Here is an 18,372-nt window from a genome sequence, read left to right as displayed (position 1 = left end):
AGCTCTGTTAATGTCCTGCCACAGCAGCTCAGTCAGGTTGAAGTCTGGACTTTGACTGGGTCATTGTGGCATCTTGATTCTTTTCTTTTTCAGCCATTCTTTTGTAGATTTGCTGCTGTGCCTTGGATCGTTATCCTGCTGCATGACCTCATTTTAACCAAACTTTACTTGTTGGTCAGATGGCCCCACTTTTAACTCTGGATTGACTCAGTGACTGCAGTGTGTACAGGTAAATCATCACCCCTCGTGCTCATCGTGCTCAGCAGGTATATGAACAGATGTTATGTGCTGATATGCTTTGTTTGCTCTTTGACCAAATGGGAGAAAAAGTGGGGAAACTTGTCTTATAGCAGAATATTAAAAAAACCCAAATCTGCTCATTTTTCTCTTTAGGAGGTTTAACCCTTGTTCTGAAGTTAATTACTGATTTTTTTTTTTTTGTAAAGAATGTCCTTTGTGGCCATCCAAGAAAAAGCTTTCACTTGGCAAACCCTCCAAACAAACCAAAACTGTTCTAATTATAATGACATGAACTTTAAAATTTTAAATGCTAACTGAGGCCTGTAATGTCTGAGAAGTAGCTGTTTATTTTTGTTTTGTTGTTTGTTTGTTTGTTTTGCAGTTTTCCTAAGCATTACCTGATCTGGCCTTGAGTTGAATTTGCTGGGACAGCCACTCCCAGGAAGACTGAATGTTTTCCATTTGTTAAAAAAAAAAATCACCAAAGAGTGATGGACTTCAAATTGTTTGGAAATGACCTCGTAATCCTTCCCAGATCAGTGGGCAGCCAGAATTGCACTGCTGATGGCCTTCCACATTGGCATCATGTTAACATACAGCTGAATGTGCCAGACCATCAAAACGTCTTCTTTTATAGAGGTGATCGATTAATCCAATGCATTTGATTAGCAGCACTTAGGCGTTACTTACCCCCTTAATTCCTATGGAAGCAGTGAAGTTATTCTTATGTTTTTCACAGGATTTTGCATTTTGTTTTTCTTAAACAATTAATGATATGACATATGACATTTAAGATTGTATTTACCTAAGTTAAAGACATGGCAAGGATCAAATGACTTTTTAATAATGGCCTGATAATAAAAAATAATAATAAAATAAAAAAACCCTCAAAATTCAAATAAGTTTATTTTTTCAATAATTTTCAACTATTTTTTCAACTATATATGAAGATTTGTTTCCAGGTGGCCTCAACCTAAACCTATAAAAAGTCAACAGGTTTCACACACATATGTACATTAATGCCAAAGGGAACTTCTTATTCTTGTCCTGTTTTTGTTTGTTGTTTGCCATTCATACATTATTAGACCAGCACTCAATGTAATGTTTATGCCATAGATGCCCTAACAGTACTGGTAATTACCAAAATCATTCATAATTCAGCACATTAGTAACATTAGTATTTTTAATTAAAATGCCAAATTAGTTATTTACTTGCATTATTGAAAAGCAAAAAAAAAAATGTTTTAGTGGTTGAATGTTGTGCTTGATTAACTTTTGATTTCTCAGTGAAGTCTTGTGTGCCGGCTCAAATTATAAAAATATAGTAGAAGTATAAAAATGTGCATACAGAAACAAGTTTTTTACAGATGCCATAAAAACAAGACAGGAAATATTTTAGATAGTTAATATAAGCACTTTGCACACAATATTATAACAGTAGATGTTCAGATTAAATACTGCCAAAGTCTGACATAATAATGCAAGCAAATAAACCTTATCATCAATGACGTCAGGTTACAGACTACTGTATGAAATGTCCCCCCCCCCCCTTACTGGTCACTCTGTATGTTGTCATAGGGAGGGACTATACCTAATAAAATCATCTCTGAATCTTGCTGTGACCACGAAAGTTACATTCTTCTGCTTAAAAAGGGGAAAGGAGAGCCAGAAAAGAGTATGAACTGAGGGTATGTACAAAGATCAGGGGCGTAATTTACAGGAATATAATAATAAAACCCAATAATCAGACCTAGCCAATATAACCCCCCAATAAAATTATGAATTATCTTGCATAAACAGGCTGTTGATTTTCTTTACTCATTTCAGTTATTACCAGCAAAATAGTTGCATGTTTAATCATCTGGGAATTTACCCAGATTTATTCATTTATTTATTTAGACAGAGATCTTGACAACCCCAATGTTCAGCACAAACTTATGCCTATGAACAAGATCTGACATTAAAGATCATTTTGAACTGAGAACCATGCAAAGCTTCTCTGTCAGGGCTCAAGAATAAAAATACAGAGCCCAAAATGACATCCCCCTTAAAGCATTTTTAAAGGAGAGAGAAATCACTGTTTAGACAGGAAATTACTGTCACGCAGAGCAAAAGAAACAGTCTAAAGAGTCCAGGAAACAGATAAAGAATTAATTAAAATAACAGAATACAACAGAGATAAAAGATTAAGGAAATGAAGCACTGGCTTTAGAAAGGATATAGCACATCAAAATACTAATACAATTTGTGTAGCATCTAAATTGCTATTTAAATATTCTGCATATGTGCAGAAATAATTAGTGCTCTGCAGTAATAATGAGGTAGAAGTCAGGTTTTCATTTGAAAGAGAAAAAGACCTTAAGTCTTCATTTTCTCAGTTCTCCAGTTAATATAAAGTCATTGTTGTCTCATTAAATTCGGTATAATGCCAGTTTCCATCAAGGAAAGTTTCACATTAACAGTCTTGCAGGCTTCCTTTTAATGTGGAAAAAACAATAGAAGCTTTAAATCAGGGGACTAAGAATATGAAAATATAATTTATGTTAAATGGAGAACAGCAGCAGTGTGGAGAATGTAACTGTTGTTGGACTGATGGACCTAATACAGAGGAAATGGGCATTATAATAAAATAATAAACTAAGTAATTTCACCCTCTTAATGTTTTTTTTAAAACTCTGGCTGCATTAGTGTGCTGCCCCACAGCTGTTATTTCATAGTCCTGATTTGAATGCCCTAGGAACACATATATATATTATAGTTTAGAGTTTTTTCATGCAAGTTAACTTAAGGCTGTACCTGTAAGGTCAAATAGCTCATCTCTTTAGGTATTCAAAGAGAATTTCTCTCTCTTCACACAATTTATTGTGTTGGATTGAGGAGAAACATTTCCCACTAACAACTCAGCCCTACAATTTAATGAATTGAATGATGTTCAGTGAAGTTCCTCATTAATCACATTTTTGTCATCTAGCATACAACTGTGTGTCTTAGCATAAGTAGCAGCGATTAAGCTACAAATATGCGACTCCTCATTACAAGAGTATTAAACATTGTCTGTGAAGGTTCTCAGTCATCCAGGTCATCATAGTCAAAGGAGCTTGCAAAGAAAAGCGTCTGGACTTCTTTAAGTTGCTTGAAGACGTTTCACCTCTCATCCGAGAAGCGTCTTCAGTTCTAAGGTCAAATGGTGGGGAGTCCCCACCTGGTGGGGCCAGGTTTCACAATGAGCTCACCCGAAACCCTGGCTGATTGGGACCCACACCCATTTTCACACCTTGGCTCAGGCGATTAGAGGATCATCAGGGGGTCCCTTTGTCCCTCTTTGGGGGGATACTCCCACTAGGTTTAAATCTGGGACTCCCCACCATTTGACCTTAGAACTGAAGAAGCTTCTCGGATGAGAGGTGAAACGTCTTCAGGCAACTTAAAGAAGTCCAGACGCTTTTCTTTGCAAGCTCCTTTGACAGTATTAAACATCCATTTTCCATTTGTTGCTTATCAAGCTAGGCTTGCAAAGGGCTGCAAAAGGCTGTTTTGAGCAAGAGTTGGTCTACACACTGGTCAAGTCACCAGACCATCAGCGAGCTAACGCAGAGAGACAATCATGCACGCCCACGGCCCATTGCCAGTCACTAGTTGACCTAACAGACAGGTCTTTGGACTGTAAACTGGAGCAAACCCACACATGTGTAGGGAGAATAACGCACACTCCACACACCTCAGATCTAAATCCAGAACCTCTCACCTATGAGTGGGGAGCACTCACCACAAACCAATACATATTCATAAAATCATTTATTTGACCCCTATTGTAGAAAAGTGTGAAAGGACTATTGTGAGTGTGCCTTTAAGTGTGACCTCTTTGAACAACTATTTATAATACCAGTATAATTAATCCACATTTAATTCCAAGCTTGATTGCACAGCATGACAAAGAGACTTCTTATTTCCTTAACACACCTGTCCCTTTAAATCTCACCACTATAAAAAGGTAAAAAAAAAACAACAACAACCAAACAAAAAACAAACAAACCCCAAAGCAATAAAATTTATTGAAATAGGGAGGACACTACTCAAAGTGTCTCAATAAAAAAGAAACAGACACCAAAGTGAGGGGCTAAAATATCAGTTGTCATATGCTGCATGTAAAGTCCTTTAATTAAGGCAATTTGTCATTTGGGCTATATCGATAAACTAGACTTGATGCACAATACAAATAGTGTGGGTGTGGAAAATGAAATATGAAATCAGAGGTTTAGCAGCCACAATCTTAAAGGTACAGGCTCTTTTTGTTTTAAGTCTGGAGTGAGAAACAACCCAGAAGCTTGCTTTAGAAGATCTACTAACTACTCTAGTGCAAGTAAGGAGAGCTGTGACTGCTCTGACCATGCAGAGATCTAAGAGGTTTTGTTTTTTTTAAATTTGAAGATGGTAGATGGTAGAAAGAAAAGAGGGGAGATGAAAATAGATCAGAGCTGCTGCGACTTGCTACCAGGCATGTCTGTTTTTTAAAAAAGACACTCTAGTAGCGCTGCTTCCAACTACATGTGGAGAAAAAAAGGCACCCAGTTGCTTTGCTTTTATTGGTTTAGCAGGAAAAATGGCTAAATTGCCCATAAGCAGAAATATCACTTCAAAGCTACTCCAGTGCAGCTGCTACACTAAGCGGCAGCTTTAAGAGCTCCTCTCTGGTGTCATTGTGGATGAATGCATGTGTCATTATATTCCTCCTTTAATCTCTTCGGACTGCACATGCACGCTTGTTCTTCCTCAAATCTGCTGGTTAGATCGAGGTAAAAACTCTTTGACGACTCGTGCTCCCGTGAATAATATCTGCCAGATAGTAACAGAGATGCTCACAGAAAGTAAACGTAAATCTTGTTAGGAAAACAACTACAACTGAACTTAATCCAATCTACTCAGCGAGCTCGCCGTTTCGAATGATCAATGTTCAGCTCCAAATTAAAAACCATGTCTGCTGCCAGTGACTTCTGGCTACAGCGTTTGGGTGGGCCGGCCTCAGCAGAAGGTTTTATAGCAGAGACATTACAGTCGGGCAGCTCTGCTCCTGTGCTGCAGGGGAAACTTACTTTTCCAGTCAGTCAGGCAGACATATATAATGTCAGTGGACTGCTTAAACAAATTTTGCCAGCTCCAGTGCATTATTTCACATCCATTCTCCACAAGGACATCTGTGCACATTGTTTACTGGTTTCTTTTATTTATTAGGATCCCCTTTAGCTATAAACACAAAGCACATCTAGTCTTCCTGGGGTAAAAATATACAACACATTTCCAAATAATGCCTCCCTTTCCTTGTTTAAAGGATAAAATTAAAAACACTAAAAACAATTTTTATTTTAAAAAGGTAGACGCGAACATTTATTTTAAAAGCTGAAGGGATTCAAGCGAAATAACTAAAAAGCTCAAAACAATGTTTGATCATTTACTTTAACAAGAACTTGTTGGAAGACACGGAAGACTCACAGAAGTGAAAATGGGGTTTTAAACATCTACGTGCACTTGGGATTAAAAGAAATGGCGTACATGCCCATACAACAACACGTACTGTGGGAAATTTTCACCAGAGGAGGTTTCAGTTCAAACCAGCAGCACCCACAGAGCAAACGCAGCAGGTCTCCTCTGGTCAGAAAACCACACGTGCTTCCTTTCAGCTCGCTTCCATGTTTGCTCATTCTTTGATTGGTGGTGTTCATCACTCTTTCAACCAGACAATACTATGAGTGTTACAACTGTGTGTTGTCTTTAATGTGCTTTAAAATATATATATTTTAGAATTGATCTAAATCTTACAGTATAAAGCTGGTTATTTTATCAAAAGCTTTATTTTCATGTTGATCTCTGTAATGATGGCTTTACACCACAAGGTGTTTGTTCTGACTGTCAGTGTTGCATTTGATTGGTTCAGTATCTGTGTGTGCAGATATGATTAATGGTTTGCAATTTCATTAGTTTCATTGGCTACACAGTAATTAACTACCCGAGGTGCTGACTTCAGCTGTTGCTCATTCCCATCTGGGATTCGAGCGCAGCTAACACAACTCCGCGTCATGATCTCAGTCCCTGGTTGGTGACTTTTATCAGTCTGGTTATTTGCCAACATAACAACTGGAGCCATAAAAGAAAGACAGCTAATGCTTGACACCGCATCCTCTGTACTTTAATATAGGATAAACAAAATAGGGGCTCTGTCAAAACAGTATAAATCATTCAATCCCAAAAAAGCACATAACTCAAGGGATGAGCCAGTGTTGCAGCTTGTTGCAGAAAACACCATTTGTTCCCATTTGTTTAGTTGACTGTCCAAAAAAAATAAAATAAAGGCAAAGATAGCAAAGAGGAAGAGTAGTTGTTCAGGAGTGAGGTACAACAGTGAGTGTCTGCAGCCATCTATAAAACACGGTGGAGGCTCTGTTATGGTTTGCCGTTGCATTTCAGCAAGGAGTGTTGGGAATTTTTTTCCAAATTGATGGAATTGGGAACAGAAGAAAGTACCAGCCAATTTTGATCCACCATGCAATACAATCTGGAAAACATCTGATTGGCAACAGCTTCTCCTCCTCCTTCTTTTTTAATGTATCAACCAATTTTAAGTGTTTTTTTTCCTTTATTATTTTTCAGTAGCAGAGTAGAGTAGACACGAAAGGAGGAAGAGAGTGTGGGAAACAACAGAGAGGAAACAGCCCAGGGTGAAATCACATCCGGACCCCTGCTGAGCTATACCAGCACTTCAGGTAACACTTACAGCTTTAATACCAAACACACTACCAATGCAGTAAAGGCATACCTGGATAGAAATAAAGCACAAACACACACCATCAGTCATGGACTGGCCTCTTCCGAGCTCAGACCTCAGCATTATCATCTTGACAGAAAACAAAAGAAAAGGCAGCCAACATCCAAAGAAAGGCTTTAAATGTCCTTCAAGAAGCCTAGAGAATATTCCTGAAGGCTACTTAAAGAAATTACATGAAAGCTTGCCTAAAAGACTTCAGGCTGTGTTGAAAAGTAAAGGTGTTCATACCAACGAAAGCCTTCTAAGCTTGTTAGAATTGTACAAACTCTTTGCATGCTTGCACATGTTTCATTTCACATTTTCCTGACAAAATATAAAGAAGTGCAAACGTGAGTGATCATCCCATGCACAGTTACCATTTAAAGTTGTGAAATTTGTTGACACTGAGTGTAGTGCACTGCATACTGTAATATGCATGTATGGATGAGTGTGCAGAACTGCTGATGACTCAGTATGGGAACCACTTGGGTCAGCAGGCATGCCCATCAAAATGTACTCAGGATTTTTTTTTTTTAAAGTTTAACACAGTAATTTTTATCTCTGTTTTGTCACAGCCTGTTTAACAAAGCACTCTATCAATTAAATTTCAGCTTCGAAAAAGCCTGGGCTGACATGAAACGTCAATGTTTGTTCACGGCTCTGCAGACAGTTCTTCTGTCAGATATATGAGAGGTTTCAGAAAAATTCCCAGCTATAATTACAGCTCGGTTGTTGCACACTAGCAATTATAGAAACAATGTGACTTGAGCGTAATCCTTTAATAATCTTCTGATCAAATCTTCTGGAGCAATGACTTACCACTTTGAAGTCCTCTGCTCTGCACTCGGTGCCGTGGAAGTGGCAGGAGAGCAGCATGTCACTGATATCGTGGCCGGTGCGGTCATAGAATTCCCGCATGTTGAAGGGTCGCGGTTTAAAGTTGTGGAAGTCGGCTTTGACCTTGAGACTCTCCAGAACGCTCTCCTCCACCAGGTGCATGTCTCTGATCTCATACCTTTGAAATCAGATAGAGAAGGAGAGTTCATAGAAATGTTTCAGCAATTGCACATTTCATGTCTCGTAGTTTGGTATGGACTCAGGCGCTTGCTTGAGCAGCACATCCCAGCAGTTAACAATCGCTCCCTTATCATAGACTTTGTAGGGGTTTTTTTTGTACACTTCCAAGAAAATTTATGAGCGTCTATACCAGTGAACTCTCCTCAACCTAAAAATAATACTGCACAATGAATCATAAGGTGCGAAAACCAGACAATAAAAATGTACAAGATGGTTTTTCTGTGGCATTTTCCACCTCTCAGATGACAAGGACTACCAAAGTGTAAAGCTTTATTTTATATAAAGTTGAGACAGGAGCTGTACAAGACCATTAATCCAGTAGTCCCTTCACTGCAACAGTTCCAGGCTGCATGGTATTTCAATTTGAACCAACCTTATGTTGACTGGATTATTTTGCCTGTCAGAACATTTGGTTAAACTTTCATGTGCATTTTTAAGCTGTCTCCTTCAGAAGTAAGAGTAACTAAATCTTTTAAATCCATGGCAGAGGTATGGTGAAAAAAGGGAATTTTTCAGAACAATGGAATCATTAATATGTTTCTGGGTCACAGTTCAGCTGGTAGAGGAAGCCATAACAGAATTACCACCGTGTTTGAAAGATGAGACATTATGGTGGGAGACGTGATGGCTTTTTGCTTCACATGGTGCTCTTTCTATCATTTTGACAGAAGCTCATTTTTGTTTCATCAATCAACAAAACTTAGTTTTGTTACTTAGATTATGGACATTAGCAAAGAAACATGTGCACCCACATCCCAGAGAGCATTCTCCAGCTAGCAGTTCATGAACATACTCAAATACAGTCATGGTCCCTGTTATATGTGCTGGTTTCTGGTCCTTTTGCTGAATTTTCTCCTTCCTTCTGTGCTTCCCCATCAGTGTAAGCTATTTGTTATTTCCGGTTTTACTTTGAAGTCTCGTTCTGTGTATCTTCATGCTTTTGCTCCTGAGCCCTCTGGTCCACCTTAATTGTGTCTCTGTTTCTGAAATCAGCCCTCTAAGTGTGCATACACACATACACACCAGACAATTCATTAGCTACACCTTGCTGGTACCAGGGTGCACTCTTTCTTGTCTTAAAAAGTGCCTTAAATTATTATGGCACAGATTCAGCAAGGTGCAGGAAAAATTCTGAGATTTTGATCCATGTTGACAAGATGGCATCACACAGTTGCTGCAGATTTGCTGGCTGCACATTCATGATGCAAATCACCCGTTCTACCCACATCCCAAAGACACTCTTGATTTTGGTGACTGTGGACAACATTTGATGTGATCTGAGTTCTGGTGCGTTATCCTGTTGGAAGCAGCCATCAAGAAGATGTGTACACTGTGGTCGTAGTGGAACGGACATGGTCAGCAGCAACCGTGGCTGTAGGCTGAAGCATTTGAACAATGATCAACTGCCACTAAGGGGCACACCACCAAGCACCACTGGTACAAGGCAGGATGGATCCATGCTTTCATGCTGACTCTACCATCTGAGTTCCAGCAGAACTCGAGACTCATCAGACCACAACAGAGCACAGGTGAGCTGTCGCCTCCATTTCCTGTTTCTATCTGACATTAGTAACACCCAGTGTAATCTGCTGCTACTGTAGCCCATATCTTTCAAGGTTTGACTTAATGTACTCGCAGAGATACTCTTCTGAATAGTGGTTATTTGAGTTACTGTTGCTTTCCTAACAGCTGGAAACATTTTGACTAGTCTCCACTAATCTCTGGCATTAGGAATTCATTTTCTCCCAAAGCACTCCCATTCAATGGATATTTTATACTTTTTTGGGAGGGGACCATTCTCTGTAAAACCTGAAGATGCTTCTGTTGGGGAAAAAAAAAAAAAAACAGCAGATCAACAGCTTCTCAAAAACCCAGACTAGCTTGTGTGGCACCACCAACAAACGCCACTTTTGAACTTTTAACTCACTTTTCTTGCTCGCTTTAGCAGGTACTTAGCCAGTAAGTGCATAGTTTTGTCCTTTTATCAGATTGTCCGTTTACCTTCTGAATCTTTGTCTGTGCGCTTCGTTCAATTATCAAATACGCATTTTAGTTAAGTTATCAAATGTCAGCTAGCTAACAAGCTTAACATCAAAAAGTTTGCATAGTTATTGTAGCCATCTTGGAATATTAATAAAGTAGCATCCACTAACTGACCCTAGAGTGGCCACAATTGATATCTGTATAGTTGCTAATGGTGGGGACCTTCACAGGATGCTAAGGAAAAGTACAGTAAATAATAAAAAGCTAACTCTTTTCCCATAAAAACAATCTGACAATGAACAAAAGGTAAAGATAAGACTACATATGCACAAAAAGCTGCTTAAACAAGTACGCACATGAGGAAACGATCAAAGCAGGACAGACAGTCACAGGGGAAGGAAATCAGACAGCAGAAGACAAGACACATGCTGAAACAATCAAGGAATCAGTGAGAAGGCAGAAAGCGAAGATGCAGGCAAGGAAGTGATAAATAAATAAATGATAAACTAAGGTACGAGCATAGAAACAAGAAAGAGAGAGGCAAAGACGGGGAAACAGGAGACACTGGGAACATTAAAAGCAGAAGATAGTATATTAAACAGAAAAAAAAAATCAAAAAGCTTAATTATGTCTGTGTTTTAGCATTTAATACCCATATTAATGAGAGTTTCTCAGCTGTAATATCATGTATGATGTTTAACATAGCTCTGCCTCACTGATAGCTTGGCATTCAGTTACATTTCTGTTGGTTTCGTCTGTTTCTCCTGACAGACTCTTAACTATAAAGGCCTATGTGTAACATAGTGGGGAGCCAGACAACCCACATCATACGCAGCATTATCGGTAGCACTGGGAAATTTACTTTCATTTAATGGAGCTCACAAAAATCTGACCACGCTGCCTTGTATTAAAAGTGAGCAGAATAGCTGTAAATGCAGCCGCTCTCCAGCCTTGCTGTGATCTCCCACTGAGCTATTATTAAAAATGTCACCATTTTAATGGACTCACCAAAGAGCAGACTACTCCAGCCCCCCATCTCACCCCACCTCAAACGCTGCTTCAAATGAAAGGATTTTTTTTTAGAAATTTCTCATATGAATGTACTGTGAATATGGTCTTTTATTGTGGCAAATACAATTAATACACACCACGTGTTTTATGTGCAACATGAATAAGAATGAGATCCAGTGGCTGCTTACTTTAAGAATGGAGTCGGTAATGTGCAATTATGTCAAGCTATTAAAATTTCTTATAAAAACATAGGGTGCAGTAAATGCTTTTTTTTTTTTCCCATTTTGCAGAAGGCAAAAGGGGATCCAACCAAGTGAAATCATCAAAACAACAGATCAATAACAACTAGCCTCATTCTGCTTTAAAAATCAGTTCACAGATTTTAGACATTAAGAAGAGCCTAACCTTATTAAGATGGGGCAGGGAGCGCTTTTGTTTGATTGAAAGTGAACTTAATTGAGGAGAGCCATTGACTCCCTGCTGTTTGTATTGTGGACAGACCTGCCAAGAAGGCACTTATGAGATAAAATCCCAGAAGTACAAGCCGACAGGATCAGCAGAGACTGACACTTCAGTATGTGCACAGCTTAAATATCATGCCACAAGACATTTCCCAGACCAGTGACTCCAAACATGGGAAGTAGGTGGAGAACAATCTTAAATGGATTTCATGCCACGAGCACTTTCATTTCTGGCTGAGGTATAACAGCTAAGTGTGCTGTTGCATCGCCTCTCTACCTTGCCAAGGGAGGCAGGATAATGAGCACTAAACCTACTTCAGAGTGTAAGAGTTGAGATAAGTACACAAGGAAAGAAACTTAGAAGGAAATTCAACCCCTTTCTGGTTTGGTGGCCAACTTTGACAAAAAATTCTTTGTGAACTACTGCCTTGAAATGTGGGATTAGGAGATGAATTGATGTAGAAAAATCCAGATGGCAAGTGTTAATTATCAGCCACACCAGCCTCACAGGAAAACAAAGCTAATTTTAGTCTTCAATCTGGGATTTCTGTTAAAGATTTAGAATAGAAATTGTCTTCATCTCCATGTTAAAGTAAATCCACCAGATGCTGAGTCTTCTCCTTGATCTCTTTAACAGATAACATGTTCAAGCCTGACATAATCGGAGGACACTTGTGTTTTTGATGACTCGGGTGAAACAACGGTCCAAACTCTCCTGAAATGCTCTTGAGCCCTGATTGTAGTGAATGTCAAAATCTTGCTAATTGTTGCATTATTGCTACCTCTGTTGACATTTGGAAGAAAAAAAATATTACAACACCACAGGGAGAGCAATCAAACAGCGTCTTAAGCAAGGATTAACACAGCCTCTTGTTCTTCCCTGCCTCTTCAACAGCCCTGTGCGTGATGATAATCAGCATTCATTCTGAACACCTCCATGTAATATAACATTAAAATATACTGAGTAGATTTAATGTGCAGGAGGAGAATTTTTGGTGAGGTTTCACTGACATGAAGGATGTGAGTATGTGAACGACAAAAAAATAAATAAATAAATAAATAAATACCCACAGCGTCTGTCATTTCACTTGCAATCAAAGGAAGCAGACTTTCCACATCTTTTCCTCCTGTGCATCCTGTACAGTACGACGCTGCTTCCAGCTCCATTACCCAGAGCCTTCAGCTGCACCAACAAGGCGGCTGGAGTTTTCTGATTAGTACGCCTTAATTAATTCAAGCCTACCAAGCATGCTCTCTCCAAGCCCTGAATCACTCAACAAGGTATGAACTATTAGAGCTTGCTGGATAAAGGAGTGCAAACTGCCAGTGGGGGATGAAGAACTCAATCCTATGCTTAAAACTGGGGTATGCTTTGAAGGTGGGGCCACTGGACTTTAAAAGAAAATCCAGATTAACCTTTCAGCACATTGTAGTTTAAGTGATCTAAGAAGTAACTAGACTACTGCACCTTCTCTAGTCTGTAATGCAAGAATTTGGCCACAGAGGTCATAGAGTAGTAGAAAGTGGTAAGACATAGTGGGATAGTGGGTTAAGTAGAGTTCTTTCCACAGGAAAGCAGGTTTGGAATCCCAAGTGAAGCCAAAAGTCAGCGTAACCCTATTTTAGTGCATATGCCATGCTCATCAGGTGGGAGGGAATTTATTTTTCTCCTTTCTTAGACTTCTGCCAGCTTTTAGTAACAATGCTGCAAAATACAACCACTCTATTACATTCCTGTATTGAAAATATCACCTAGAAGTATGTATGATTTATTCTAAAAATGTGTCTAAATGGACGAAAAACATAATATTGAAAGAGAATTTGCTAATTAGTCTGGAACAACGTTTGATGAAAACATTAAATGTTTTATCTAAACTTTGAAAGTGTGAATTACTTTACTATCATAAGGTGAAAAGCAGGTACGCCTGGTGGGTGGTTGGTGCCTATCCCAGCTGTCATGGGGAATAGTGTCATACACCCTGGACAGGCCACTAGGTAGCACAGCTCATAGTCACACAATTAACCTAGCGTGCATGTTTTTGCACATTTGTACCCGTTTGTGTGGGAGGAAGTCAAAGTACCCAAACTCCACCCTTCCAGAGTTCGAACCCAGGAATTTCTTTTTATGAGGCATCAGTGCTAATCACTGCACCTGTGTAAAAATATGGGGCGTTTTAAATGCCCAGCTAAAAGGGCAATATTAAATGCAGTAATTCTCCTGTAGCGGAGGCGGAGTTGGAAATTAAATTCGGAGCACTCTCTATTAACTTTTCTTTAACAGCTACCTTTGGTTGAGAAGGGCCAGCAGCTCCCCTGCGTGGTACAGGTCGTTGCGCGTCACGCGGCTGAAGCGGAAAGCGTTCAGGTTGCAGAAAGTGACGGCGGGGAACGTCATGATCGGGGTCGTGACCTCATCCAGTTTGGTGACGTGAGGGTACTCGAGGTAGAAGTGGATCCGGTCCACGCACACGTACAGCAAGAAGGTCAGAGAGCCCAAGAAAAACACGAGCCACAGGCAGCGTTTGACGCAGAACCGCTCGTACGTGAAGATGTGAGAGATTCCGTGTAGGGTCGAGCTGTGCGCAAAAACTTCTATGGGTGGAGGTTGATTTGACTCCATTTCTTCGGTTTCCACTTTGAGATCCATTGTTCACCGTGCAGCCCTCTCGAGTTGTATGCCAGAGTCAGAAAGCGGCTTCAAAACAGAAAATATTCATTCACCTGTGGCATAAATTCTCATTATCCACGCGAACAGGTCCAAACGTGCAGATAACCTCTCCGTCACCTGGTGCGGTTCGGACGCCATCGCTCATACACACCGACAAAACATTTTAAGCTTTAAAGAAAGTCAGGCGAGCGAGAGATGTGTGCAGAAGTAGCGCCTTTGAAAAAAAAGCACAATGATTCCAATGCGTGCATAACCGAGACGCCAAAGCGAATGTCCATCACCGCTGCGCTACAATGATGTTTTGCAGGTTTCTCGCTGGGATGCAGAAAAGCAAAGAACAATATAAGGGATGACAAAGTGCTTCATCAGCCTGGAAATTCGCTGGTCGATTATAAGTCCAGTGAAGCACGCGTCGTTCCTGCGCGACAGCGAGAAGAAAGCCGGAGCTGTGGGAGAAATGGAAATCCTTCTTGGCACTTCAGCCCGTTCATAAAGAGTTCCTCTAGCTGCGCTGCACGCATGCCCCTTACAGTCAGTCCGCAGATTTTCAGGTCAGACCCGGAGATTATTTTTTTTTTTTCGACTACTCAGGAATCTGAAAACCTGTTTAGGAGTCAGACGGTTGGTTGTTCTGGTGAGTCGTGAGGTTTCCTCCCCCCGCGCGCTCGTTTATGTCTGTCTGCAAGCAGCAGTGGACTGAAGCTCTGCTGTTCACCTGCGAGTTAGTTACTCCAGTTGTTTTTTATATATCAGCACTACACAAGCTGGCAGCCGGGAGGAAGAAAAAAAAAAGAGAGGAAGAGCGAGAGGTGGGATTTCAGAGACTGTGCAGATTAAAGTGGATTTGTTATCTTGGGATATATTTATTTAAAAATATAATTTAATCAGTGATTTACACCCAGTCGATATTTCAGGGATTCAATAGAATATTGAGCAAGTCATCTATACAGATTGTTAACTTTGGTCTAAAATGATCAAAGGATATCACCATCCTTAAAATATACAACCCCGGACATTTTCAAACTTGCCTCGGGGCTTAAATGAGGCTTTGGTGATTCACTGGGCATATAAGAACAGCTACTTGGCATATATTTAAGTCAGTGACTGTGTCACCAAAAAGAACTGTGCGTTTTCATTTTTATTTTGTCCTGGCTCTTAGACAAACAAAGTAACGGACAAAACTTGTTTTTGTGTCTAGGAATTTTATTTTACTTTACGTTGCTGAGTTAAACTAACACGTTTCTAAATACTTAACAACCAGCTTGAGTAACCGAAAAAAATCAACTTTTTTCAACCCCCTTTGTTTTATCTAAGGGAGATGCAGTAAGTGCGTTGTAATATGTGTTGGTTTATGTGGCTGACTCAATTTTTGTATGTTTTTTCGTTCACATAAGATTACCTGTATAAATGAGGGATTTAATAATAGTTTCTTCCTGAATAAGTTGTCAATTCAATTCAGAGTTTCTACGCAGAATCCTTTTTATGTGGAACGCCCCCTCAACTTGGACTTGCAAATCAGAAAGTTGCAGCAGACCAAAGTACCCCAAGTTAGCAATCCAAGATAGCAGGACCGAAATAAACAGTTGTAAAACTGTAAATTTTTAAATGTGTACTGCAACTGTATTGACTCACTAAATAAGCTATACACAGAGCGCTGATCAGGCTCTATCCATGAATGTGTTTGAAACAAAAGTATTATGTTGTACTGCTAGTATCACCCGAATGACTCTATTTTGCTAAGAACCAAAACAAATCCTTATTTTCTCACTTTTTCTAGAACAAGCTAACTCAGGAGTGGCATGACTCCTAATTAAAACTCCCATGCCACTGGTTCACTCACTGTCTCCTCGGACCACTTGCATGCCTCCCACCAGACACATTATTAAAAGTCCTTTTTGAAGGACTTTGGTTCGAACTGGTGCATACATGCGAGAACACTCAAAATCCCCAAAACATGCTTTTTTTTAGAAACTCTCTGGCCGAGTCATCCAGCTGTCACAGTTTGTCCCTTGTTTGTCAGCACTTCACAGATTCTTGCATTTGCTCATTTTACCTTTTTGCAGAGCATTAACTTCAAGAACTGAGTGTTCACTTGCTACTAAATACATGACTCTCCATGGCAGGTGCCACTGCAGAGAGATAATCAGAGTTATTATTAGCACCTGTCAGGGATTGTAACATTTTGCCTGATTGGTGAAGACAATTTGGAATAATTAGCTTCTTACACAATAAGCCCATTTGGAAAACTTGAAAGGTGTATAATAGTAAAACTGACAAAATGAGTCTTCATTCTGTCATTTGGATGAAAAAAATTCTATTGAGATATTATGGCAGCATCCATCTGTCTGTCTGTCTGTGTTTTTTGTTTTCTTCTAGCTTTGTGACAGTTGCGTTGTATTAAGAACTGATCATCTGCTAGCTAAAAGGGATGCTCTAAGCCATAGGTGTCAAACTCTGGCCCGTGGGCCAAATTTGGCCCACAGCCTAATTACATTTGGCCAGCGAAGCCATACCAAATTACTATTAGAGCTGGCCTACTGGTATTATACAGCTAATGTATATATTGTTTAGTATTAAGCTTTGCTTGTTCCATATTCAGTTTTTCAGCAAAACGTGTTTCATTCTTGTATCTGGAGGAATAAATATATTTCAATAAATATTAATGTTAGCCCACAACTTTGCTCCAGTTTTGAATTTTGGCCCACTGTGTATTTGAGTTTGACACCCCTGCTCTAAGCTGTGAGTCTACACAATACAGTACAACCTAACTTTTCCCACAGAATGGGAGTCAAAAGAAAAAGTTGTAAACTTCCCACTGTAATTGTTTAGAATCAAATGTCAGATCAAAAGAGCAAGACTAACTCATTTACGTATTCAAGCTGAGCTGAAAGAAAGTAAATACCGGACCTATATTTGTCAGGCAAAATCCAAATGAATGAGAGAATAGTGAAAAGCCAATTTGGCAGAAGGTTTTCAGAGAACATTATTTCCTGTTAAACAGAAACTATTTGGGTGCTTTGACTGTTTTTTGTTATAGGAGCTACATCTTCCAGCTTAAGGGAAGAGATTCCTTATGTGTACTGAAGTTCCTTTGAACTCTAAAAGAAGAAAAAGTTTGGGAGAAAAAAGGGGAGGGAACTGCATAATCAGTGAATCTTTGAAGTTAAAGGAACAAAGTGATTTGAATCTGCAAAGATATTCAGATTTCCACCTTTATAATATCAACCTAGAAGGTGATGGTTAACGCCATGTACGTTATTGCATTTTTAAAGAGGACAGACTCTCACATCGCAGATGACTTCACTCACCCTCTGTAATTTAAAGTCAAATTCAAAGAAAATAATTTCAGCACCCAAAGGAGAAAACTAAATTTTCCACAGGTTCATTCCTTACACAGACAATCCCAACACCAGGATTAAAGTCATATTACTCCTCATATGAATTATAAAAAACATGAGCAGTTCTTTTGTTTGACTGCAGCCTCAGAGAGAAAAGAGCCTGTTATTCCTGTAGGGGATAAGGATATAGTGGGGTACATTACAAGGACTGAAATACAGACATAAAGATTTAGAAAGATTGCTGAGTTTCGAGGCCAAAAACGCAATAAAGAAAGTCAATTTCAGTGGTATTTGGAACTAAACAGACCATACAAAACAATACAATAAAGTGCAATACATTAAATAAATACTCCAGCAATTTAATATTCTACTTTCATAATAATACTGGTGATCTCCAAAGATGCAACATTAAAAAATAAAAACAAAACAGAGGTGAAATTAAGATGAAACTCAAAAGCATCTTTTATTAGACAGTCTAAAGATGTGGAAGGGTACAGAGCTGGCCCAAGGAGACTCTCCCCAAAACAGGATCATTATGAGCTACACAGGAAGGAAAAATAATGATATGTGCCACGTTTAGATTGGACCCATGAATAAACAATGACATTTTATCCTCAGCTGGATGTTGGCGTGAAAAATAGATCCGGCTGTGCAACACGGCTGAATCAAGCTTTGTTAATATCACAAAATATTTATCACATGTCATGAAAGATGCATTGCGCTCCCTAAATACCTCAGCATGAGAAGAAAAAGTCCTCATCTCTGACATTAAATGTCCTGTGACATTCAGCACTGTGC

General features: G+C 39.3%; 1 protein-coding gene across 2 annotated transcripts in view; it reads right to left on the bottom strand.

Annotated features, from left to right (window-relative positions):
* Positions 1-18,372, bottom strand: part of LOC146494486 (acid-sensing ion channel 1-like) — a 70,475-nt gene extending 52,103 nt beyond the window's left edge. The window contains exons 1-2 of one of the 2 annotated variants that reach the window (XM_085145266.1): positions 13,854-18,372; positions 7,856-8,051 (exon numbers count right to left, since the gene is read on the bottom strand). In XM_085145266.1, the coding sequence (XP_085001392.1) occupies positions 7,856-8,051; positions 13,854-14,215 (558 nt within the window). In that variant the 5' untranslated portion in view covers positions 14,216-18,372. The remainder of the gene's footprint in view (positions 1-7,855; positions 8,052-13,853) is intronic. The other variant, XM_085145267.1, reaches the window with a different exon arrangement.

The sequence above is a fragment of the Neolamprologus multifasciatus genome, chromosome 20 (assembly GCF_963576455.1).
Source record: "Neolamprologus multifasciatus chromosome 20, fNeoMul1.2, whole genome shotgun sequence".
In the NCBI taxonomy this organism is placed as follows: domain Eukaryota; kingdom Metazoa; phylum Chordata; class Actinopteri; order Cichliformes; family Cichlidae; genus Neolamprologus; species Neolamprologus multifasciatus.
The sequence above is the reverse complement of the archived record's forward strand: the minus strand, read 5'-3'. Positions and strand labels throughout refer to the sequence as shown.